Genomic DNA, 25383 nt, shown 5'->3' with positions numbered 1-25383 from the left:
ACTTGAAAACTATTAAAACCTTATCTTTAAGCACAGGGGCACCCCTACGTGTCTCATATGCACAGAGAAAGTTGCGGTGTATAAGGAATACAACGTCAGACGTCATTACTCAACTAGACATGCTGAGGAGTATACAAAATACCAAGGAGATGTGAGAAAGAACCGGGTCGCCAATCTTAAAAAATGTCTATTGAGGCAACAAGATTTATTCAAGAAAGCAAGCAAAGAGAATGAAGCAGCAGTCGAAGCTAGCTACGTGGTGAGTGAGATGATTGCTAGGGCCGGAAAGCCATTCAAAGAAGGCGAGTTCATCAAAAAGTGCATGTTACTAGCTGCAAGTAAAGTCTGTCCGGAAAAAAAGGGTCAGTTTAGCAACATCAGCCTTTCAGCTAACACAGTGGCAGAGCGTATTTCTGACCTGTCAGAAAACATATATGATCAACTGCGTGAGAAAGCCAAACGTTTTTGTGCATACTCAGTCGCTCTTGATGAGAGCACGGACAACACTGACACTGCGCAGCTCACAGTATATGTCCGTGGTGTTGACGACAATTTTGAAGTGATCGAGGAGTTGCTCGCAGTGATTCCAATGCATGGTCAGACCACCGCTCAGGAGCTGTTCCGCCAGCTGTGTGGTGCTATTGAGAATGCCGGTTTGTCATGGAAGAGGTTTGCTGGAATAACAACCGACGGAGCGCCATCAATGACAGGAAGGAAAAATGGACTGGTGGCACTTGTTCAAAGAAAACTGGAAGGGGAGAATGTGGAGGAGGCCATTGCTCTGCACTGCATTATCCATCAGCAGGCCCTTTGCTGCAAATGCCTGAGGTTTGACAATGTGATGTCTGTTGTTGTGAAATGCATCAACCATATCAGATCCAGGGGCTTAAAGCACCGGCAGTTCTGCGCCTTTTTGGAGGAAATAGAGTCAGAATATGAGGATGTGCTCTACTTCACAGAGGTACGTTGGCTCAGCAGGGGAAACGTCTTGAAGAGGTTTTTTGAGTTGAGAGCAGAAGTGAAAGCCTTCATGGAGAAGGATGGGATGGCTGTTCCTGCGTTAAGTGATCCCAAATGGCTCATGGACTTAGCTTTTATTGTTGACATCACGCAGGAGCTGAATGTACTGAACAAGAAGTTACAAGGCCTGGGGCAGCTTGTCAGTGCTGCCTATGACAACGTGAGGGCATTCTCTACAAAACTTGTGTTATGGAAAGCCCAGCTCTCTCTGACAAACCTCTGCCATTTCCCAGCATGCAAGGCACTCATGGATGTGGGCACACCATTCAGTGGTGAGAAGTATGCTGATGCCATTATGAAGCTACAGGAGGAATTTGATTGCAGGTTTGCAGACTTCAAGACACACAGAGCCACTTTTCAAATTTTTGCTGACCCCTTCTCCTTCGATGTGCAAGATGCTCCTCCTGTACTTCAAATGGAGCTCATTGATCTGCAGTGCAATTCTGAACTCAAAGCCAAGTTCAGGGAGGTGAGTGGAAACGCAGACAAGCTTGGACAATTTTTGAGAGAATTGCCACCCACCTTCCCTGAGCTGTCCAGGATGTTCAAGCGGACCATGTGCCTTTTTGGGAGCACATATCTATGTGAAAAGCTCTTCTCCACCATGAACTTCAATAAGTCAAAGTACAGGTCCAGGCTAACTGACGAGAATCTTCAAGCCATACTGAGGGTTTCAACTGTTTCCTCCCTCAAGCCAAATGTGTCTCAGCTGTGTGAGAGGAAGCGCTGCCAGGTCTCTGGCAGCAAGGAGTAGGCAAGAGAAGCCTATGTTCTGAAGAACCGTTCATGTTCAGAAGGACAGTTCATGTTCAGAAGGACAGTTCATGAAGAACCTTTCATTTTCAGAAAGGAAAGTTTAAATTCAGAGGAAGCGTTAATGTTCAGAAGAAACATTCATGTTGAATAACTGTTAATAATAAAGATTGAGAAGATTGGATAAGTTGTGCTCCTTTTTTTGGAATACTTGAAACCCTTTTTTTGTGAAATACTTAATGCGGCCCAGCCTGACCCAGACTCTACCTCCAGCGGCCCCCAGGTAAGTTGAGTTTGAGACCCCTGCTTTAGAGGTTGCAGAAGTGGAAGGTCAGCTTGTCAGTGCTCAGACCATACGCCACACACTGCAACAAGTCAGTTTGCATGGCCATCATCCCAGAAGGAAGCCTCTTCTGAAGCTGGCTCACAAAAAAAAAAAAAACCTGCAAACACTTTGCTGAAGACAACCTGGCCAAGAGCATGAATTACTGGAACCATGTACTGTGGTCTGATGAGTCTAAGGTAAACTTGTTTGACACACATGTCCAGCATGTGTGGCGACACCCTGGTGAGGAGTACCAAGAAAATTGTGCCTTGCCTACAGTTAAGCATGGTGGTGGTAGCATCATGGTCTGGGGCTGCATGACTACTGCTGGTACTGGGGAGCTGCAGGTCATTGAGGGAAACATGGATTCCAACATGTACTGTGACATTCTGAAGCAGAAGATGATGCCCTCCCATCAGAAACTGTTTTCCAACATAACCCCAAACACACCGCCAAGATGACAACTGCCTTGCTGCTGAAGGTGAAGGTGGTGGAGTGGCCAAGTATGTCTCCAGACGTGAACCCTATTGAGCACATGTGGGGCATCTTCAAGCGGAAGGTGGAGAAGCACCATGTGTCTAACATCCAGCAGCTCCATGATGTCATTATCCTCCATGAGGATCCCAGCAACGACCTGTGCAGCTCTGGTGAATTCCATGCCCAAGACGATTAAGACAGATAACAATGGTGCCCTAACAAAATATTGACACTTTGGACACAGTTTTAACATGTTCACTTAGAATGTACTCATTTTTGTTGCCAGTTATTTGGACAATAATGGTTATATGTTGAGTTATATTTAGAGGACAGTAAATTTGTACTTCTATACAAGCTGCACATTGACTACTCTAAAATATATCCAAGTTTCATTTGTGCAGTATTGTCCCTTGAGAAATTACACTAAATTTTTGCTGAAATGTGAGGGGTGTACTCACTTTTGTGAGATACTGTATATAAGATGGCGGCGTGCATCCACTCATTCAGATTTTTGTTCCAGAGCCGATCATTTGAGACAAGGGTGACCTGAGGATTACTGTCAGAAATGTTCCGCCGGGCTAGCAGCGCATATTGGTATCTGGGCTCTGGATGTGACTCCTAGCCACCCTCCACCCTGTGCCTTTTATCCTGCAGGTACATCAGACCAAGGCACTTAAAAAGCTACACAAGGGTAGTTGGCTGATGCAGGAGCTGCGTACGGTGACCGACTTTGCCCTCTGGTAGATGAAGGTCATGGCACGGTCCCACGGGCATGTGATTTCTACCATGGCAGTCCAGGAGTGGCATTTCTGGCTGAACCTGGCTGAGAGGCGTTACACCCTGACTAAGTTTGCTTTCTCAACACCCCCATCTCCCAGGCCGGCCTCTTTAGTCAGGGACTTTGCGCAGCAGTTCTTGGCAGTCCAGAAGCAAACGGAGGCCATTAAGCACATCTTGACTCATGGAGCCCTGGCTCTTCTGCACGCCACCGAGTGCGCCCCCTGCAGTGTCAACACCGCCCTGACCAGTATCTAAGGAGGATACTTCTCAGCAGGGGCATCAAGATTCCACCAGGAAGAGGGCACAGCCTGATTCCGTCATGTCTTTTTGGAAGACCGTGAAACGTCCCGGAGACGGACAACCCAGAAATGGAAGAAGCTGCTCTTGTTCCGGGCCCACTAAAATCTGGGTCCCATCCCCCGGAGGAGGGCCGGGGGCGTTCACCACCAAGAAAGACCATTCTGCCACTGGTCATTCGATTAAATCCCCCCAGATTGCACCTCATCCCCTCTTGGGATCTCTCTATGGTCCTTGCAGAACTGCAGAGAGCCCCCTTTGAGCCGCTTGACTTGAGCTGAAGTTTCTGTTGTTTAAGACAGCGCTCCTGGTCACGCTCACATCTATTGAGAGAGATGGGGATCTGCAGGCATTTTAATTCAACTATTTGTGCCTTGAGTTTGGGCCAGCTGACTCTCACGTTACCCTGAGACGCTGGCCTGATTATGTGCACTTTCCCATTCATGCTTTGCACTTTTACATGGAACACACTGTGACGGGTCTCCTGTTGTTCCTGCTACGGCCGACCAGTGGGTGTGGTTTGGAGATTCATCAAGTGAACCGTGTACAACTGTTCTTCCCTCTATAAAGCTTAGGCTTTGTTGGCATGAGAAAAAACACGAGAAAACAGACAAGGCGAGACTAAGACAACTAAGAGGGTTCTGTATCGCAGCTAAAACTATGAGTAATAAATGCAGAACAATACTGGAACTAAACAGAAACACAGAATGGCTCGGTAAGGCAGCTAACACTAGGGGAGTGCTATATGCAGAACAATACTCAGCAATCTGTGAAAGGAAGTCCATGTTTTATGTAAGGCGTGTAATGGGAATCAGCTGTGTGATCAGTGCAATCAGCTGTGTGTGAGTCATCAGTGCAATGGATGATGGGAATTGAAGTCCTGGGTAACGTGCAACAGTTAGTGTAGTGCAAGAGTCAATGTGGTGAGCGAGTGACCTCTGGTGGTGAGTGAATGGAAGTCCATGGACCTGATTCGTGACAGAGCCCCCCCAAGGAGCGGCTTCCAGACGCTCCAAACTCAGAACAATCCAGGAGAGCGGTGGAGCGGAGGCGGAACAGGGGGAGGGATGGAGGGCCAGGTCCATGATGAAGTGAAGAGACCAGGAACCGAGGCAAAGCCGGCAGAGCACCAAGGCGGAGCAGACGGGACTAGAGCCCACCAGGCTGGAGCAGACAGGACTGGAGCCCACCAGGGTGGAGCAGATGAGACAGGAGCCCACCAGGGCGGAGCAGACGGGATAGGAGCCCACCAGGGCGGAGCAGAGGACCACCAGACCGGAGTGGACGAAGCAGAAGGCCACCACGGCGGAGCAGAAGACAACACAGGCAGTGCATTCACGGTCTCAGGGACCGTGGCAGGGAACACAAAAAACTCATCAATAGGCTTGCTGACTGAAACTGGATAGAATGACAGTTCATAATCGGGTTCATGGACTGAAACTGGACGTGATGACAGTTCATAAATAGTATCTATGTCAGTGACAGAGTTAACATGAAAGACATGGGAAGCATTGATAGTCTCTGGGCTCATAACAGGCGGGTTTAAGGGTTCAAATGCGGGGTTTCTGCGTTGTGACAGACAGGGCAACAAACTCAGTATTGGCCTCCCTGACAGACAGACAGTTCGATATTAGACTCATGGACTGGAACAGGACATACAGATAATTCAGAAAACACACTTGAGGGTAGTGGTCTGGCAGACGGATCAAAACCGGGTGCATTGACTGAAACTGGATTGGTAGACATTTCAGTAAGTGACATTAAACAAGTAGACAATTCACATTCAGACTAATAAGTTGAAACCAGACAGACATACAGGTGCTGGTCATATAATTAGAATATCATCAAAAAGTTGATTTATTTCACTAATTCCATTCAAAAAGTGAAACTTGTATATTATATTCATTCATTACACACAGACTGATATATTTCAAATGTTTATTTCTTTTAATTTTGATGATTAGAGCTTACAGCTCATGAAAGTCAAAAATCAGTATCTCAAAATATTAGAATATTTACATTTGAGTTTGAATAAATGACCATCCCTACAGTATAAATTCTGGGTATCTCTTGTTCTTTGAAACCACAATAATGGGGAAGACTGCTGACTTGGCAATGATCCAGAAGACGAACATTGACACCCTCCACAAAGAGGGTAAGTCACAGAGGGTCATTACTGAAAGGGCCGGCTGTTCACAGAGTGCTGTATCAAAGCATATTAAATGCAAAGTTGACTGGAAGGAAGAATTTGGTTAGGAAAAGGTGCACAAGCAACAGGGATGACCGCAAGCTTGAGAATACAGTCAAGCAAAGCCGATTCAAACACTTGTGAGAGCTTCACAAGGAGAGAACTGAAGCTGGAGTCAGTGCATCAAGAGTCACCACGCTCAGACGTCTTCAGGAAAAGGGCTATCAAGCCACTTCTGAACCAGAGACAACGTCAGAAGCGTCTTACCTGGGCTGTGGAGAAAAAGAACTGGACTGTTGCTCAGTGGTCCAAAGTCCTCTTTTCAGATGAAAGTAAATTTTACATTTCATTTGGAAATCAAGGTCCCAGAGTCTGAAGGAAGAGTGGAGAGGCACAGAATCCAAGTTGCTTGAAGTCCAGTGTGAAGTTTCCACAGTCTGTGATGATTTGGGCTGCCATGTCATCTGCTGGTGTTGGTCCACTGTGTTTTCTGATGTCCACAGTCAACGCAGCCATCTACCAGGAAATTTTAGAGCACTTCATGCTTCCTTCTGTTGACAAGCTTTATGGAGATGCTGATTTCATTTTCCAGCAGGACTTGGGACCTGCCCACACTGCCAAAGGTACCAAAAGCTGGTTCAATGACCATGGTATTACTGTGCTTGACTGGCCAGCAAACTCACCTGACCTGAACCCCAGAGAGAATCTATGGGGTATTGTCAAGAGGAAGATGAGAGACATCAGACCCAACAATGCAGATGAGCTGAAGGCCACTATCAGAGCAACCTGGGCTCTCATAACACCTCAGCAGTGCCACAAACTGATCGACTCCATGCCACGCCGCATTGCTGCAGTAATTCAGGCAAAAGGAGCCCCAACTAAGTATTGAGTGCTGTACATGCTCATACTTTTCATTTTCATACTTTTCAGTTGGCCAAGATTTCTAAAAATCCTTTCTTTGTATTGGTCTTACGTAATATTCTAATATTCTGAGATACTGATTTTTGACTTTCATGAGCTGTAAGCTCTAATCATCAAAATTAAAAGAAATAAACATTTGAAATATATCAGTCTGTGTGTAATGAATGAATATAATATACAAGTTTCACTTTTTGAATGGAATTAGTGAAATAAATCAACTTTTTGATGATATTCTAATTATATGACCAGCACCTGTATAGCTCAGAATCAAGCTCGTTGACGGAAACTGGATAGACAGACTGTTCACTAGGGGTATCTTTGGCAATGACAGAGTTAACAGGGCATACAGAATGTTCATTTAAAGTTTCCATGGTAGTGACAGGCAAGATAGACAGTTTGAAGTCAGACACACTAGTAGAGACGAGACGGACAGGCAGTTCACAATCAGTTACCTTGGCCAGTTCAGAACAGGGCGATAGTTCAGAGATAGCCTCCTCGGCCGGTTCGGAGCGGGGCAAAAGTTCAAGAGCGGCCTCTGTGGCCGTGACAGAACAACCAGGGAGTTCATAGATGGCCTCCATAGCCGTGACGGGACAGGACGAGGATTTGCAGACGGCCTCCATAGCCATGACAGGACAGGACAAGCATTCAGGGACAGCCCTTCTGGCTGCGACAGGACAGGACAGGACGAGGATTCGTAGACGGCCTCCATAGCCGTGACAGGACAGGACGAGAGTTCAGGGACAGCACTTCTGGCTGCGACAGGACAGGACGAGGATTTGTAGACGGCCTCCATAGCCATGACAGGACAGGACGGGAGTTCAGGGACAGCCCTTCTGGCTGCGACCGGACAGACAAAGAGTTGGTGAGTGGATACCACTTACACCTCCGAAGGTTCTGCAGTGGTTGCCGCCACCTCTGGAGGTTCTACAGTGGTAACAGTCTCTTTGACCATGACACGACAGGCTGAGAGCACATTGCTGGGTGCCACCACCATAAAAGAAGCTGAAGCGAGCACCGCCTCTATGGGAGGAAGCGCTTCGTATAGGGGAATTAGAGCAGGAACAGGAGGGTTAAAGTGAGCTGGTTTGGGGATACCAGTGGTGCATCCCTCACACTGGATACCAGACTAGGATTCTGAAGGACCGACCTTGAATATCTGGGTGTGGCAGACAGGATGTGACAAGGCTGGCTGATCAGCTGTAACGTGATGTGGTTCTGGATGGTCAGCGGTGACGTGAAGAGACTCTGGAAGGTCAGCGGAGACGTGACTTGCCTCGTGACGATCAGTTGAGACATGACTTGACTCGTGAAGATTAGCTGTGACTTGACTTGACTCGTGACGATCAACTGTGACTTGGCTGGACTCACGATGATCAATTGTAATTTGACCTGATTCATGAAGATCAACTGTGACTTGATTGAACTCATGATGATCAACTGTGACTTGATTTAGCTCATGAAGATCAACTGTGACTTGACTGGACTCATGATTGACAGCTGTGACATAACGGTGCGCTGTTGTGTCTGCCATTTTGCGGTCAGGCTCCGCTGTCGCTGCCATTTTGTGAGTGCGGTCATAGATGCGGTGTCGTTCTCGACACCCACAGTAAACAAAGAGCCAACAGTCAACAAAGCATAATCCATAAACTGAGCGAGTGATGAACGCGGACCCTCGCGTCTAAGCTCAGATCGTTGTGGTTGATTAATGCCATCACAAAAAAACTCTATCAACAAACAGTCCGGTAAATCAGAGTAGTGCACGATGACTAAATATTTCTGAATATAGTTCTCCAGCGAACACGGGCCTTGTTTAAGAGCTAATAATATCCGTGCTGTGTCCATACCTGGCCAGTGTTCCTCTGAAGAGCTGCTGGATCCTTGTGTGGGTCCGAGTATTCTGTAACGGAACCAACGAGACGTGAGGCGTACGGATCCATGTGCAAGCTTTTATTAGACAGGGATGTGGTCATAATAGGCATGGTTCAAACAGTGGCAAACGGGTATAACACAGGCAAGACAAAGAGTAGACCTAAGGCAAGCGTGACTTGTAGATCGGCGAACAATATCCAATGGGTTTAGACAAGAGGGGTAATCCGAGAACACGAGCAATAGTCCAAGCAGGGGCAAACAGAATTCAAACGGAAAGACAAAGGGTTAATCCAGGAAACACGGGCAAGAATCAAAATACGAGAAAACAGACAAGGCGAGACTAAGACAACTAAGAGGGTTCCGTATCGCAGCTAAAACTAGGAGAGTAATAAATGCAGAAAAATACTGGAACTAAACAGAAACACAGAATGGCTCGGTAAGGCAGCTAACACTAGGGGAGTGCTATACGCAGAACAATACTCGGCGATCTGTGAAAGGAAGTCCATGCTTTAAGTAAGGCGTGTAATGGGAATCAGCTGTGTGATCAGTGCAATCAGCTGTGTGTGAGTCATCAGTGCAATGGATGATGGGAATTGAAGTCCTGGGTGACGTGCAACAGTTAGTGTAGTACAAGAGTCAGTGTGGTGAGCGAGTGACCTCTGGTGGTGAGTGAATGGAAGTCCATGGACCTGATTCATGACAGGCAGGTGCATATGTCCTGGCACACTTGCTTGCCAGCACTTGCGCCACCAATTCTCGTAACACAGTTCTGGTTGTGGTCCTTTCCATAGGGACCCCTAACGTCAGTGTCAACGTAACAACGAATGTGACTGACTGAAAGGGAACATCTCCATTACATTATGTAACCCTTGTTCCCTGAAGGAGGGAACGAAGACGTTACGTCCCTTACGCCACAAGACTGAACTGCAGTGAATGCCAGGATCCTTTCTCGGCTCATCTTATATACCCATATGTACGGGGATTGGCTTGGCATGCAATTCAACTCACCAATAGTCATTTGCCATTTTCTTGTAATGTTCAGAGGTGATAGGGGAACATCTCTGTTCCCTCCTTCAGGGAATGAGGGTTGCATAATGTAACCAAGACGTTACTCGCGGAGGAACATTGTTTGGGTAAGTTGAGCTTCGGCTCAGCTCTTTAGAGCTGATGAATATGATGGTCATGACGGTGTACATGGTTACAGGTAATCGTCTGATCAGCGTGAATTTCACTAACAATGTCATTAAATAGAAAACACATAACGTAACAAATAAGCAGAAGAATATCCATAAATAATGTCTTTTGAGCAGTCAACTGCAGGTTCTGACTCTCTGTAAACAATTGTCTTAAAATAAATTATGTCAACAATGTTAGGCAACGCTAACACTGGGTGTAACGTTCGCAACATATTTTACCTGTCGAGCTAGAAAATGCTGTCTCTGGTTCCTCTTCAGGAACTCGAGCTGCGTCTGAAAACGCTATGGGAATGCCTTCAGCGTGACCGGCTCTGAATACAAGTGTAATCTGTCCAATGGATGGGTGAGACATCACGGGTGGGTGACGTAACGGCCAGAAAGCATAAAGCACGTGCGGTGGAACCGGCGTCAGCTTTTTGTCATTCAGCAACCACTACTCTGTGTGTGTGTCTGTCGATCTGTGTTGTGAGTCTTATTTTGTGTTGTTTGCCCCTACACAATCACTTGAAATAAGCTCCACAATGTCAAAAGTGCAGAAAACTTAGCACTTGAAGGGCGAGAGCAGATCGCATTACAGGCTGCGTGTTCTTCACTGCTGGGGATACACACAGTCCGTGTGTGGTCTGCTTGAGAGCAGAGCACGCAGAGTCAGCTCTCGAGGGAGCTGACTGCAAGCTTTGTGAGCGTTTGTCACTGCGTATGCTTGCTCTCAGAGGGCTCTCTTTGAGGAGGGAGCTTTCACCAGCGTTCCTCGCGGTGCCGGCCCTGCTTTCGCCGAATGAAAAATGCGCACTTAAACAGCGTGCATTTCTCTAGGTTAACATTAGATTGAGCAGCCATGTAAAGTTGCTAATACTTGCATCTTCCAGATAATAAGCCATATTTGAGGTCGACGAATGATGGGCAAGCGTTTGGACGTCCTGCCCGATGTGTTACCACATAGATCAGCTGTTAACGATTTTATCCTGTGGATTTTTTTTTTCCTGCGACTAAGCGACTAAAAAAATTTGGGTCGACCAAGCCTCTTCTGGTTGACTAACGGTTAGTCGACTATTAGGGGGCAGCCCTAGCTATATGGGTACAAGCTGTCAGAACACACTCCCACAGCACTCCCACGCATGTGCTTTAATAATAATAATATTCATAACCAGCACATCTTCTCGTTATTTATGGATGTGACGTAGCCACTCAAAGACAAATGAACATACCCCACGAAATCCGACCCGACCGCTACATTTATAAATCATTATCATAACCGTACTATTGAAAAACAGGGGGAAGGCAAGGAGTCTGTTTTCAACAACATTTTGATGTACATGCTCAATAATTGATTTTTGTTCATTTAACCAAAATTTGTACATACTGCAGCTTTAAAAATACCGTTTAATGATCAATATGTACTAATTCTACTGTTCTAAAATATCATATCTGAACAACAAAATATGTTTGTACCTAAAATAAAATATTAGTGCATTCATGCATTTTGATGATAACAACATTCATTAATGATTTTCATATCAGAGTAATCAGACAATATGAAAAACACAGTTTCATCTTATTAACTCAGTGTCACTGATATCTTATTATGGGAATGAATCAAACAAAAATACGTACGGTAAATGATTTTGCAGAGGCAGCACAGAAACACTACTATAAACAGGAATATTGTCACAACCATATCAAGTTTAGCAGAATTTACAAGTTTTTCCCAAGCACTTATGAAAAGAGCTGGAAGAAAGAACAAGATTAAAAAACTACTATTAAATAGATGCATAATGAAACTATAGATACAGATCTGAATGATGACAAAACATTATGTAAATCATCTTTCAGTAAACTGTTGTGGTCTCTGTTGTGATTGATGTCATGTCATTGTTTTAGATTTGCTAAACATATTCAGAATTACATTTACATTCTGACAACAACAATTTTTCATAATCTGTTATTGTGCTTTTTTAATGGGTTTATGATTATGACTGTAATGATTGATATTTGTATTTGTTTACCTAAATAAACAACAATTGAGAAGACAACGTGTTCTGCAATATAACTGTGTTTTAGAAGCCATGTTTTAATGTTGCCTGTAAAACAAACAAACAACAACAAAAAAAAAACTATTGCAATATCACACATAATATCAACACTGAAACACAAATGCCATTAAAACGATATATAATTAAAGTTTTATTCACTTTCTTTTGGTAAATCACTCACAAAGATCAAATGAAGTCTGAACTTTTGATATTTAGATTTTCTGATTTTCTCTAATGATCAAATGACTCATACCTGTGAACTCATGCACGTATGGAGCCGCCCAGAGCAACATGAGAGGCCTCAGAAAATAAAGAGCACAACAAGAGATCAACTCATTCAGAGAACCTGGAGGGGGAAAAAATATATATCAGTTATGAGAAAATATTGTGATTGTCATCATTAAAAGACAAAACACTCAAATGAGGCTGTGAAATGAAACAATCTGCTTTAGTCACTGCTGTGAAGCAGACCTTACAGAACAGACCTTACTTATAAATGAAATTGAATTGAATTTAAAACCTAGAATACACTACATGATTTGTGCCCCAGTTTTCTGCAGATTTACACTCTGGAGAAATTGATGCTAGATGCCGTAAATCAGAGTCAGTCTACAGATTAGAGTTGGCAGATTCCACAGAAAATAGTGTATGATGGTCACAGACTCAGATTTTTTAGCTTCAGACTCTGATTCCACCCAGTCCAGGTATAGCAAACATTTTTGATAATTTCAGCTGATTTTAGAACACATATTGTTTTCATTTGTCTAGCATCTCCTACCAACAAGGCACATGTTTCTGCGTGAGTTTGTTGTGATCGGAACAACTTTAAAGTCTCCTGGTGTGTGATTCTCAGTTGTGCAGTGTATGATGGCCAGTTTTCCTCTGTCACTATTTACAAGTCATGTAGTTTATTCCGGCCTCAAGACTGCACTTGTTCTAGTAATTAAGCAGGTATCACTTCATTTTGAGATTTATTTGGTATGATTATTATAACACTCACCTTCAGAAACTCCCCAGAAAACAAAAGCAAAAAACATGAAAATATTTGGACACAAAACTAGACAGACATGAAGATGGAGAAGTGAATCTAGAGAAAAAAAATAAATAAAAAAGATTAGTCATATATAAAAAAAAGTCTGAATTAAATATTTGATAATAATTTACATATTCATATTCGTAGTAGTGGTAGTAATTAATTAAATATCAGATACTTCAGATGCTTCTTTTTTCCCCCATCACTATGCCAGTCTGCACATCTAGTTACAAAGACTTTTTTTTTTTTTTTTTTACACACGCACAGCTCATGTTGTTCAGCTACCTACATCTAAGTAGCACACACACACACACACTGACACACAAACTCAAAGGAATGACACGGAAAGAAGGAGCAAATATATGTACCAAATAGATCCCAAGATTACCCCCCCCCCCACACACACACACACACACACACACACACACTCACACGTAAATGGGGACATTACATAGACATCTATTGTTTTTTTTTATTTACAGATTTACATATAGAGTTATACATTTTATAAGATAATACCCACACCCTAACCCTAACCTCACAAAAAAAAAAAAAAAAAAAAACACTTTCTGCACTTTTTTAAACTAAAAAGAAAGAAAATAACTTAGTTTACTTAATCAGTTTAACAAATGAGGACGTCCCCGAAGAGAGGTTGTGAAATATATACTAATTCATGAAGGATGGCAGAGCAAGGAAACAAGGAAGTAATAAGGGTAACTGAATGTCCTGGATGTGTGCAAATTTTACACACATTTTACTAATTCCTGTTGTCTTTAAAAACCTTTAGATCTGGAAAAGAATCAAAAACTCTCACTTATGTCAATATGACATTCTCTTCATGTATAACTGGGCAGTTACTAGCTGGAATAAGATGAAAAAGTGGACTGTTTCATGTAAGTCTGGCAACATCTGATTAAAGCTTCACTAGTTTCCCAAAAGAATTCCACAGTCTGTGCCATTAAGAATATTTTCACCATCTTCTATAAATCTAAAAGTTTCAAATGGACTAAAGAACATAATATTTATACCTCTATCATGTGATCTGCAGTAGATCAGACAGCAGAGAAGGAGTGCAGATCCAGATGCAGAAATACAGAGAATCAACACCATTATGTGTGAAACAGAGAAACCTGTGAAACACAGACATCAGTTACTGTATGAAATTAGAATAATTCATTATTACTATTAATCTAATTAATTAAAGTGTTATTATCATTATTATTAGAATTATGGATTTTCCTTCTTTATTGCCCCACACACCAGATTGTTTAGTGCCCTAGGCTGTAAAGTGTTTGAGGGGGACAGCGATTCTGAATGGACTGAATGTACAGTCACAATGATTGTGCATTTATTTATTTATCTATTGACTCACCCAGTCTCTCCAGTACTACAGTTGCATTGGCTGAAAGTCCTCCAGCAAACACTTGACACATGTAAACTCCTTTATCCTCAGTTCTGACACTCTTCAGTCTGAGAGAGAAGTTTCCTTTGAGGATTTCAGCAGTGAAGAACTCAACTCTGTCTCTGTATCGCTCATCTGATGAATCTGGTAAAGACTCGTGGTTTTGGTAGAGCAGAACCAGAATATCTTCATCTTCATCTGTTTTCTTCCATGAAACCTCTTCAATGTGTTCAGGTGTGATGTGAGAGTCTACAGAGCAGTTCAGAGTGACGTCCTCACCCACAGACGCAGATATGGAGCGACTCGATCCTGATACTATCAGACGAACTGAAAGAATTAATGGTTTAAATGTCACTTAATAGTATAAAGTTCAATTAAAATATTTAAATATCCATTTTAGGTCAAACTCACCAACATCTTTTATTTGAACCACAGTTTCTCCAGAATCCTGCTGACTGTAAACTCTACATGTGTATCGTCCCTCATCTTCAGCTGTCAGATTGTCCAGACGGAGGGAGAAGTTTCCATGTTGAATCTGATCAGTAAAGAAATGAGCTCTACCATGATAATCCTGCTGCTGGGACTCTGCTCGACTCTCACCATCTTGATACAGATGAACCAGAGTCTCTGAGTCTGTTCTTCTCCATTCCACCTCCAGATCCTCCATTAGTAAGGGTTCATCAACATAACAGGGCAAAACTACTGAAGATCCCAGAGGAGCAACCAGAGGACCAGCAGGACTATGCACAATCAACCCTGGAAAATGAATAAACATGATTAAACAATCATTGTTTATTAAATAACAAACATTTGTTGTGGTTAGTAACAACCACACTTGTATACACTGTGATAAGAACAGTACCAGTTTGAGCCCGTTGACTCTTCAAATTCTCATCCTTTGGAATTGCATGAAAGGAGTGAAATTATTTCCTCATGAATCCAAAATTCAGGAACTCACACAAAACAGATGCCATGCAATAAAGCAATAGCGAGGTGTGAGAACCAGAAGGGCATAAGTGACATTTTAGGTGAGATGGAGATATATATATCAAATGAAAGCTCTTGAGCTATTTCTACTGGCAAAAGTACTGTCATCCATGAGTGTACAAATTTTTATTATAAACAATTGCAATCAGTACACAAAGTCAGATCAAACTATGGTAAAAATTTAGTTTTGGCTCTTCTGTAAAATTGGTGAAATGTCACTTATGCCTTTCTGGTTATCACCCCTTCTAATCTAGAGAAGAGATCTCATTTATGACCCTCTTCTTCCCCTCTACCTCAAAAGGTTTAGGAATATCCATATACCACATTGATTTATCTTGTGAATCTGATGTTCTTTCCCTTCATGGTTGGTGCCATTCTAAAGGTCTCTGTGCGATTGGTAAAATTGTCTCAATTTCACAGTAGTCACTTATATTATGAAAACTTTTGAATAATTCTGTTCTGTTGATGAGGGGTGTGTCTGCCTCAGAGTCTGTGAGAATGTTTTCTTGTCTCCAGCCAGGTGCGACCCTGGGTCACGAGAACCGTAACCAAAAGGTTTTTTATGTTTTTACAACTGATTTGAAGATTTCTTTGTTTTTGGTTTGGGTAGCCTATATAAGTGAAGCGACAAAACACTATGATGAGATTTCTGTAGTCAGAAAACCCCTATGCAGTGTGTGAGAGTCTCTGGAGCTTTGCACCAGAACTCTCGCTGTTGTGTGTCTCCCTGCTGTCAGGTATGCATTTCATTTTTTTATTCAAAAGTGTAATTGTGTTAAACACATTGTGCCCATAGAACACACTGTATAGTTGTTTGTGCTACTACATGTGCACATAGGCTAGTTAAGTTTATTCTTGAAAACACATGATTGCTTTGCTGTAAGTGTTCTTTGAAATACTTAGGTAAAAGGTTGTAGATACTATGCATTTAGATCATGTGTCTTGTGTTAAATTAGGATAACTGTTACATGTGTGATTATGTTAAATTTGTTTGTCTCCTGCGTGGAACACTTGGCTATTCCCCATATAGCTACAGAGTCTATGTACAGGAGCAGGGTTGCCACACGGTTACAATGTGATTCACAATTGCATTATCCTTTCTAAATTGTCGTCTAATTGTTTCATTATGTAATTGGCATGATACATATTTACCTGACTGATAATAAAATGTTATATTTGATTAATTCTGAACTCTCCTGAAATCATTATGACTAGTAGACTGTGAGGAGGCTTTTGTTATCGCAAATCTGTGTCCAGGATAGGTCAAACTGAAGGCTATAGGAGCAATAGGCACGTCATCGGAGGCCTTCTGATTTCTGTCTATCACTGGTGCTAGGAAGTTGTATGAGAAAAGACTAAGAAAACACTTACACTTATTGTCATAAGCAAGCAGTTGGCGGCGGACAATTAGGTATTAGTCTACCTACACCCTCTGACTAACATCAGACTAGCGAGTTTATAATCGTGAGACCAGCACCTTTGGCCGACGCTAGGCTCAAAAGAGACATTAGGTCCCCAGTGAATGGATAGTTGAATATATGTAAAATCTAGAATAATTAAATATCTAAATTAATACATAATCAATCGTTGTGATCAGTCTTTGATTAGAAATACAGTCTAAATTTAATGTTCACTTGAAATTGGATTAAACACGGAGCTACACTAAAATTGAAACTAAATCCTGATAAACTCAGAAGCGCAAGTAAAAGACCGAATACGAATTAAACCTTCAACCAGGCCGCTGGATTCTGCTTTTTGGGCCGGCGGGTGGATCCTTACATGCATGTAAAGTGGATTTGCTTTCACAGCAGAGAAAAAAAAAAAAATCTTCTCGACATGGAGACATCACAAACTAAACTATTCAAGGCCTCAGCTACAGTTTTTGAGGGTAGACTAGAGATAGACTTATCTTAAGATTATATTATTAGTAGTAGTATTGTTGTATATTATGTATATGTTATTATATTATTGTATATTATTCTTTGTTTTATCTGAATTTTACCTCTGCTCTAGCTTGTTTCCTTCTAATAAACTTGGAACTGCATACTAAATATTGTTGGCTCTGTGTCAAATTGCTTGTTTTGTTCCTAAATTCTTCAATGTTCAGGGCCTGCTGCACCCCAGCAGAGTCGGAGTGAACCTCCTGTCATCTCCAAGATGCCATAAACCATAGGACTAGTAAGTAAAATCTCAAACATACACTACTGTTTCTTACGTTTGGGGTTGGCATGACTTTTTTTTATGTTTTTGAAAGTCTCAGCTTAATATACGAAATGAATGTAACATAACTGTTTTATTTGAATATATTTAGAGAAGTAATTTATTCCTGTGATAGTAAAGCTGAATTTGCAGCATCATTACTCCAGTCTTCTGTGTCACATGATCCTTCAGAAATCATCCTAATATGCTGATTTGCTGCTCAAGAAACATTCCTGATTATTACCATAGTATCTAATAGGGTAGATTGAGTACAGTAGAGACACTTTCAGCTTTTTTCATCACTACACAAAAACTAGATGCTGAAATGAAGTTATTTTTCAGATTTCTTTTGCTTGTGTACTAAAATATCATGAATTGATAATAGCTATAAGTAGTTTATAATTTCCACAATTAGCTCATAAACATAAGGTGCATTTTTGTGTATTGAGACACCCATTCATAATGCTCTAAAGCTGGCTAACCATTTATTGCAAATTTAATAAATTACAAAATTACAGTTTTAAATAATTACAGTTTAAAAATAAATGTATTAATTTGCTTTATTTAATTCAGATTCAGTTAAACAAAATAGGAACAAATATTTTACACTAGAAAATATATGGCAAACAGTACAAATGTAAACATAACGGTAAAAATAACAATATATAATAATAATTTGTTACATTTATATAGCGCTTTTCTGGGTACTCAAAGCGCTTTACATAGAGGCAGGCCCGGATTAACACAGTGTAGTGCCCTAGGGTGAGCACATTTGAAGTGCCCCCCCTCCCTCCCTCCCTCAAAAATTCAGGAGCACCTTCTGATCAATAACAAAAATTAGCTTTCCCATTAGAAGGTGATATTTGACTCCTTAAAGTGATTTACAGGGGCATTTTCTGGTATTTTTTGCAATGCAATTTTTTTTTCTCTAATTTTATTAAAAGTATGTCATTATGTCAAATTCAAAAGTCCATATTTATAAGCTTTTCCAAAATGTCTAATAAAAAAAATAGAATAAGAACAGGTAGAATAATAAGAATAAGTTACCAATCAAAATAAATCAATATTAACAAAATCAGTTTCCACTACAAAGGTGGCACAGAACACAAAAGTGGCATGAAGGTAAATTTACAGACATTTACAAAGGCTCAGAGGTGGGATGGATGTTTTAAATTCATAACAATGTTGTGAGATTAATGTTTTAAATATAAAATTTTGAATATAGAACTATTGTTTGATTGAAATGATTTAAGTAACTATGACACTTTAAAAATAAAACTGCCAGCAGGTGGCAGCAAGTCACTGATTTTATCACTGAATCATTCATTTAACTGATTTGTTTGAACGGCTGATTCATTCAGAAACGAAGCAAGTGACTCCTGCGTCCCAATGTGCATACTATCCACCCTATCTGCCCTAAATAGTATTGAAAATGACTACTATCACATAGAATTTAGGATGGATAGTATGCACATTGGGACGCAGGCACTGTCTTTATGAATGGATAATTGAATCACTGACTCTAGATTCATTTAAAAGCAGGTTCATTCATAAACGAAACAACGCTGTATTTGAATGGAGATGCGCAGCGGCTCAGCTGTGACTGTTTGAAACTATTTTCCTTTACGAAATAGAGCAAAATCGGGAAATATTGTTAAATTCATACAATGTACATCACTTTATATAACTTATTGTTTGTTGAACTGTTGTATTAATTTGATATCACATTTGCAAACTCCCCTATAATCTTTAAAAGCTATCATAGTTCATCGCAATCTCACAAAGCTCCATAATAATCAATGAAGCGCTCTACACTGCACAACGAATCTCTTATTTACACCCTGTCTACACTTTGTTTGTTATAACGAGAGGATTTGTGAGCTTGCATAACTCAGCAATGAACAAAAGTATTTTGAGCAGTGAGTGGATTCTGATTAACATTGCATTCAAGAAATTAATGTCTGCGACACATTACTCACGCTGCGCGAACACGCAAGTAGAAATCTTTGAAGCTCCCTGAGCGCAAACACAAATGCTGATCGGGTATGTTTTGATAGTTGCACGCAGTACTTTTCAGTCGCATTGTAGAGCCCTGGCTATGTGCCCTGATATTTTCTCATTTTTAATTTACATTTAGCCCAACTGCTACGCTGATGCTGCCTATCCATTATGAATTGAATATTATAAATTGGCGGGCTCGACTCTGACTGGGGAGGCGCAATTACACTGTGGCCTGACCCAATCGCAGTTCTATATGCATGCATATATTTTATATTCTCTCTGTATACATTGGATCATTAACTGTTTATTTTCTATGCATCTGCAACTCTTCCAGCAAAATAATATATACAAAACATTAAAAATATTTTAAAGGTCTAGTTATTTTCTTAATCACTTGGTGCCCCCTTATTGGCTGGTGCCCCAGGGCACTCGCCCAATCCCGTCTATGGATAACCCGGCCCTGCATAGAGGGGGGGGTCTCCTCAACCACCACCAGTGTGCAGCATCCACCTGGATGATGCGATGGCAGCCATGTTGCGCCAGAACGCCCACCACATACCAGCTTACTGGTGGAGAGGAGACAGAGTGATGAAGCCAATCAGTGTATGGGGATGATTAGGAGGCCATGACGGTCAGAGGCCAATGGGGAAGTTTGGCCAGGATGCTAGGGTTACACCCCTACTCTTTTTCGAAGGACATCGAAGGATTTTTAATGACCACAGAGAGTCAGGACCTCGGTTTAACGTCTCATCCGAAGGACGGTGCTTTTTACAGTATAGTGTACCTGTCACTACACTGGGGCGTTAGGACCCACACAGACTACAGGGTGAGCGCCCCCTGCTGGCCTCACTAACACCTCTTCCAACAGCAACCTAGTTTTCCCAGGTCTCCCATCCAGGTACTGACCAGGCTCAACCCTGCTTAGCTTCAGTGGGCAACCAGTCTTGGGCTGCAGGGTGATATGGCCGCTGACTATATATATACCTGTATATTCTATAACCCTACCCCTAAACCTACGCATTATTCGACACTTTCTGCATTTTTACATTTTCAATCATTCTGTACGATTTATAAGCTTGTTTCATCATGGGGACCTAAAAAATATTCCCATAAAGTGAATTTACTGGTATTATACTTGTGGGGACATTCGGTCCCCATAACGTAGGTAAAACAAGTACACAAACACACACAGCCTCTGTATGCATTTTATTTTCTATGATTGAACTGTTACTGTATACAGTACATAGCAACCTATAAAGGGTGTCTCAACTGTACCCACTTTACCACCTTGTATATTTCTTAAAATGCCATGTAATCCTTTTAACATTCATGTTAGAAAATATGTCCATTAATAATAGACAGTTGAAATATTACAAATATCATTTTTTTAACAGAATTTGCGTAGCATATGTGTAAATGTGACTTTTATAATAACACATACAACTAAACATCATGTGAAGCAATAGGAGACCAATCCAGGTACAGCTGATACACTGTGTCTCAACCGTACCCCACTGACATGCTCGCACGTTTCTCCAGCTTATGAAAAGACCTTGGCACAATGTCATGAAATGTGTCTATTTTTAGAGCACAGAGTAACGTTTGCAATGATATATGTTAAGTTTAACAATCATAAAAGAGTAATAAGCTATTCATTGTAGAAGGGACATGGTGAAATGAAAATCTCACCTTGAAAAAAAACCCCAACCTTTTGCCGATATCTTCGGAGTGGAAAGAGGCACACATTTCAAATTTCCCACGATCAAAGAGAACACTAAAACACAAGTATGGAGCAAAACTCACGGCTCGGGGTTCTTGTGTATGCAAGTTATTTAAGGTGTTTTAACTGTACACATGTCTCAAATGTACTCAGTCTACCCTGCATAATCGATATTTGTGATCAGTTTTTAATTAGAAATAGGCCTATGGTCTAAATTTAATGATCATTTGAAATTGGAGTCAGATTAAACACGGAGCTAGACTACAATTGAGACTGTCTGATAAATTAAAGGGCATATTCCAGGTTAGAGACTCCAGTGAGTCGATGTATAGAAAAATAATGTAGGAACTAGATTTTCTTTAAAGTATACTTTAAAACACGCTATTAAGGCTTCTGGAGTCATTTTTGTGAGAGAATTTTACTTCCGCATCTGAAAACCGCCAAAACCGGAAGTGACGTAACGAGAGGGAGAGCGGTTCATTTAAACCATAGGAAAACAATGGATCGCAATGACAGTTCGGACGCTGAGGAAATTTTAAATGTTTATTTACACTCGTATGATGGACCACAGATAAAATTATGAGCCTGCTATGTAGCCAAGAGAGCAGGGACAGGCCAGGATTAGACAGAACAACGGTCAGAGGAGACAGATTGAGTTGATGTGTGAAGAGAACAGGACAGGTGTCTTGGTGAGAGACCAGTGTTAGCTTACAGATATACACACGTTAGCTAACGATATGTAATCAGGCAATAGCAAAGCTAGTATTGGTCATCTATGAGTATTGATACTCACCAGCAACAGAAACTAATAAGTGTTGATCAGGCATGTCACGTGTGTTAATATCCGACACTAACGTTATGTGATATAGCGGTATCTCATCACCGCAGGAGAGAGAGAGAGAGAGAGAGAGAGATAAACACGTTTGTGCTTCATTAAGTGTTTGTGTGGTAAATACGAGGCCATGGTCACAGCTGAGGAAAGTTAGTGCTGCAGGGAGTTGGATGCATACCGGGCCTTAGTGGAGAATGTGACCCCCACACTTGATGTGCAGTGTCTGCCAGTGTCTCTCCCAGGCTGAGGCTTGCTGTCTGAACCCATATGTGCTACAGATAGCCTATGTGCACTTCTGACAGGAGCACAGACCTCTCCAGGGCAGATAATTTATTACTCTGAGCTAAATACTTGTATGTATAAATACATAGTAAATTAAAGATTTGAATATTAAAACAATCTGAATAATTTTGTTTTTTCAATTACAAGTTGCCTATATTTAGGTAGGTCATAACTACCTGTAAGTCACACTTTTTGATGCCATTGGTATTAGACAATCAATATTGACAACATACAGACAAGTTAATGTCTGTATGCTATGGTGTTCTGAGCAGGTACATCAGGAAGCCATATATCTAAGAATACTTTCAACCAGACCGCTGGACTTCGCTTTTGGCCTGCAAGATTCTTACCACTGATCTAATAGATCAGTTATTCTTACACAGGCTATGTAGCGGGATAACGATCACATTACAGCCATCATTTACTCCTATCTTGTCTTGTTTTTGTGACTGCCTAAATAAATCGCTTCCCCCTAACAGATTTTGGGGGATGATCTTTATGTTTATTCAACATTGTTTATGACGCTCCCGAATTATAGCTGTCCTACAGAAGTGATATTAGCCTAGGTCTTTCTCGTAAATGGATTTTAAAAATCATATAATAAACATACGTACCATCAGCGATCATCAGCAGTATTAACGTCGAAACGCAGTTCGGTAACTGCATCTTCACATAAAAAAAATGTAAGAAAACGATTTTTTATTTTTACTAGCTATGTCTAACGCATCGGAAATATGCCTATCAGTTGATTCTAGAAGCTGCTGCAGTGGAATGCCGCTCAGAACCACTTCCTTTGACTGTTCGTTTTCCGCTTGCTGTCGCAAGGGCTGGGAATAAAACCAAGTAAAAGCGGATAAGGAAATCGGACGGATAAATGGATATTAATATCAGCGACCATTAACCATCAGCAATCATCATCACTGACATCCAAATAGTTAGGCATCTTAGTATGCGAAATTAAACAAAACGTTTTTTCTACTAGATTTAAAGTATCGCAAATACTAATCCTAGACAGAGGCTGCTGCAGTGGAATGCGCCAGACCAACTGCAGAACCGCTCATTTTTGCTTTCGTTTTTGCTTTCACTTTTAAACTGTCTCAAGGGCTGGGAATAAAGCGGTTAAGGAGACTGGATGGATGAATAGATGTATATTATTGTGCGGCATGCTTACAATAATTTGGCCATTTTCTTTACGAATTATAAATTCGCAAGTGCTAAACAAATCTACAAAAGCTATAGCCTAACCATTTCCCCCAATAGTTTTGACTAATATTTGGAGTTTTCTGCTGATATATGATGCAACCTGCAGAACAGATCCCCAAAACTTCATTACACTACTGCGAATTCAACAAGACACAAAGTTATTGTTTAGATATCATTCATTGATTACAGATTACATAAAAAAAAAAAAAAACAAACAAACAAAAAAAAAAAACATTACATATATAACCCATTTAAAGATGAAAACATGAACTTATCATTGACCATTTAGGTTAAACTATGTTCTGAATATGAATATTTTAAAGGAGGCAGATATAAGCTATACATGTTTTAACTAGGTCTATATGTAATGTAATAAGCAAAATTGTACAAACCTGTATGATTTCCTCTCCTTTTGTTGTCTGGTCCAAAATCTGACTTCCTCATGTTTCAAATGTTCCTGTGTAATTGAGAACTCCATACTGTTCTCAGCTAAACTGATTGTTTCTAAATGCAACCGACATTTTTGATAGATATTTACACTTTTCTACTGATAAATGGCACCATCTGGTGGGTCTTTACAGAACAACCCTGAAAACAGCAAGACCAAGTGCTTTCAACAGGACACAGTGATGTTTGGGTAAATAATTTGTCCTGTGTTGTTTACATTAATAACATTATCTAATTCATTCACTCATGCTCATGTGTATGTGACACAGGTGCCTGACATGCATTTGAAGCTTAACAGTAGACATAAAGCTATTTTGAGGGTGAAACAGCCAAACAAAGAGCCATCTGCAATAAAATGAAGAACATCACTGAAATCTTACGGGTCTTTTTCTCATGTTGATTATGTTTGTGATTCTACTAATTCAGACTGAGTGCCATCTGTTTCTCCTACCAGCCTCCTGATCTTGATTCAGTAAATGATTCATTTTGTGTGATGCTGCTGTGTTCTGGTTCTGCTTTGATCCATTGACTAGTTCCTGAACTCTGGGTTCAAAATAAAACATGTTGTCATGCAGAGTCTTGTTGACAAGAGATCAAGCTCCGGCACTCCAGAAGCAGACTAAGAACTAATTATCAACACAATCCTCTGCTTTTGGAAACTATCTTGAAAAGCTTTTCCCCATATTGCAGATGAATTATAAAACTCAAAACAGCGCAACCATAAATATGAAACTAACCTGATAAATCTGAATCTGAGGTGATCCTGAGGCTGGAGTTTGATGAGATCTTACTGCCTTCTGTGGTCAGAATAAATATATTGAAGGATTATATGTATTAATTATTATTTATTTTTTTAAATCTACTACACATATCAGTCAAATTGCATTGAGAAAGATTAAAAAAAAAACTGTTGTCATCAAATCCTTTAAATTTTACAGTACAGACTGTACAAAACAAAGGTTCAGAACAGAGCAAAATAAAAACCAGAAAATAAGCAGCTATAAAAAATATAGTACAAATTTATATATACAATTATAAAATAAAACACAAATTATAGGCTAATGGCATTCATTTTAAACAACATATAAACGTCTAGCCCAGGGGTCTCCAAACTCGGTTCTGGAGGGCCGGTGTCCTTCAGAGTTTGCAACCACTTGTATTTTTCCCAATATCAACCAGTAAAGCAGAAGAGATTCATTTAAAGCTGCTCTTAATGTTTACTTATAACACATCACCAATGCATTGGTCAGATAGATCATGAGATTTTTATGCACATGAGCAACGATTTGCATAGATTTGAATTAGACAATTAATTTTGTGCCTTGTCAAAATCAGCTTAAAGAGAGAAAAACAACATACATACCATCAGATATTACTGGAACTACAGCCACAGTTTTAAAAAACATAAGCAAGTC

The 25383-nt window shown here is 40.8% G+C and overlaps 1 protein-coding gene across 6 annotated transcripts in view; it reads right to left on the bottom strand.

Moving 5' to 3' along the window:
* LOC131537982 (uncharacterized) overlaps positions 1-23304 on the bottom strand; it is a 34151-nt gene extending 10847 nt beyond the window's left edge. For 5 of the 6 annotated variants that reach the window (XM_058771746.1, XM_058771747.1, XM_058771748.1 and 2 more), the window contains exons 1-8: positions 22933-23304; positions 14709-15053; positions 14268-14624; positions 13924-14025; positions 12863-12949; positions 12116-12208; positions 11836-11910; positions 11444-11557 (exon numbers count right to left, since the gene is read on the bottom strand). In XM_058771746.1, the coding sequence (XP_058627729.1) occupies positions 11444-11557; positions 11836-11910; positions 12116-12208; positions 12863-12949; positions 13924-14025; positions 14268-14624; positions 14709-15053; positions 22933-22984 (1225 nt within the window). In that variant the 5' untranslated portion in view covers positions 22985-23304. The remainder of the gene's footprint in view (positions 1-11443; positions 11558-11835; positions 11911-12115; positions 12209-12862; positions 12950-13923; positions 14026-14267; positions 14625-14708; positions 15054-22932) is intronic. The other variant, XM_058771750.1, reaches the window with a different exon arrangement.
* Positions 23305-25383: the final 2079 nt, after the last annotated feature.

Source organism: Onychostoma macrolepis, chromosome 03 (assembly GCF_012432095.1).
Source record: "Onychostoma macrolepis isolate SWU-2019 chromosome 03, ASM1243209v1, whole genome shotgun sequence".
Classification (NCBI taxonomy): Eukaryota; Metazoa; Chordata; class Actinopteri; order Cypriniformes; family Cyprinidae; genus Onychostoma; species Onychostoma macrolepis.
The sequence above is the reverse complement of the archived record's forward strand: the minus strand, read 5'-3'. Positions and strand labels throughout refer to the sequence as shown.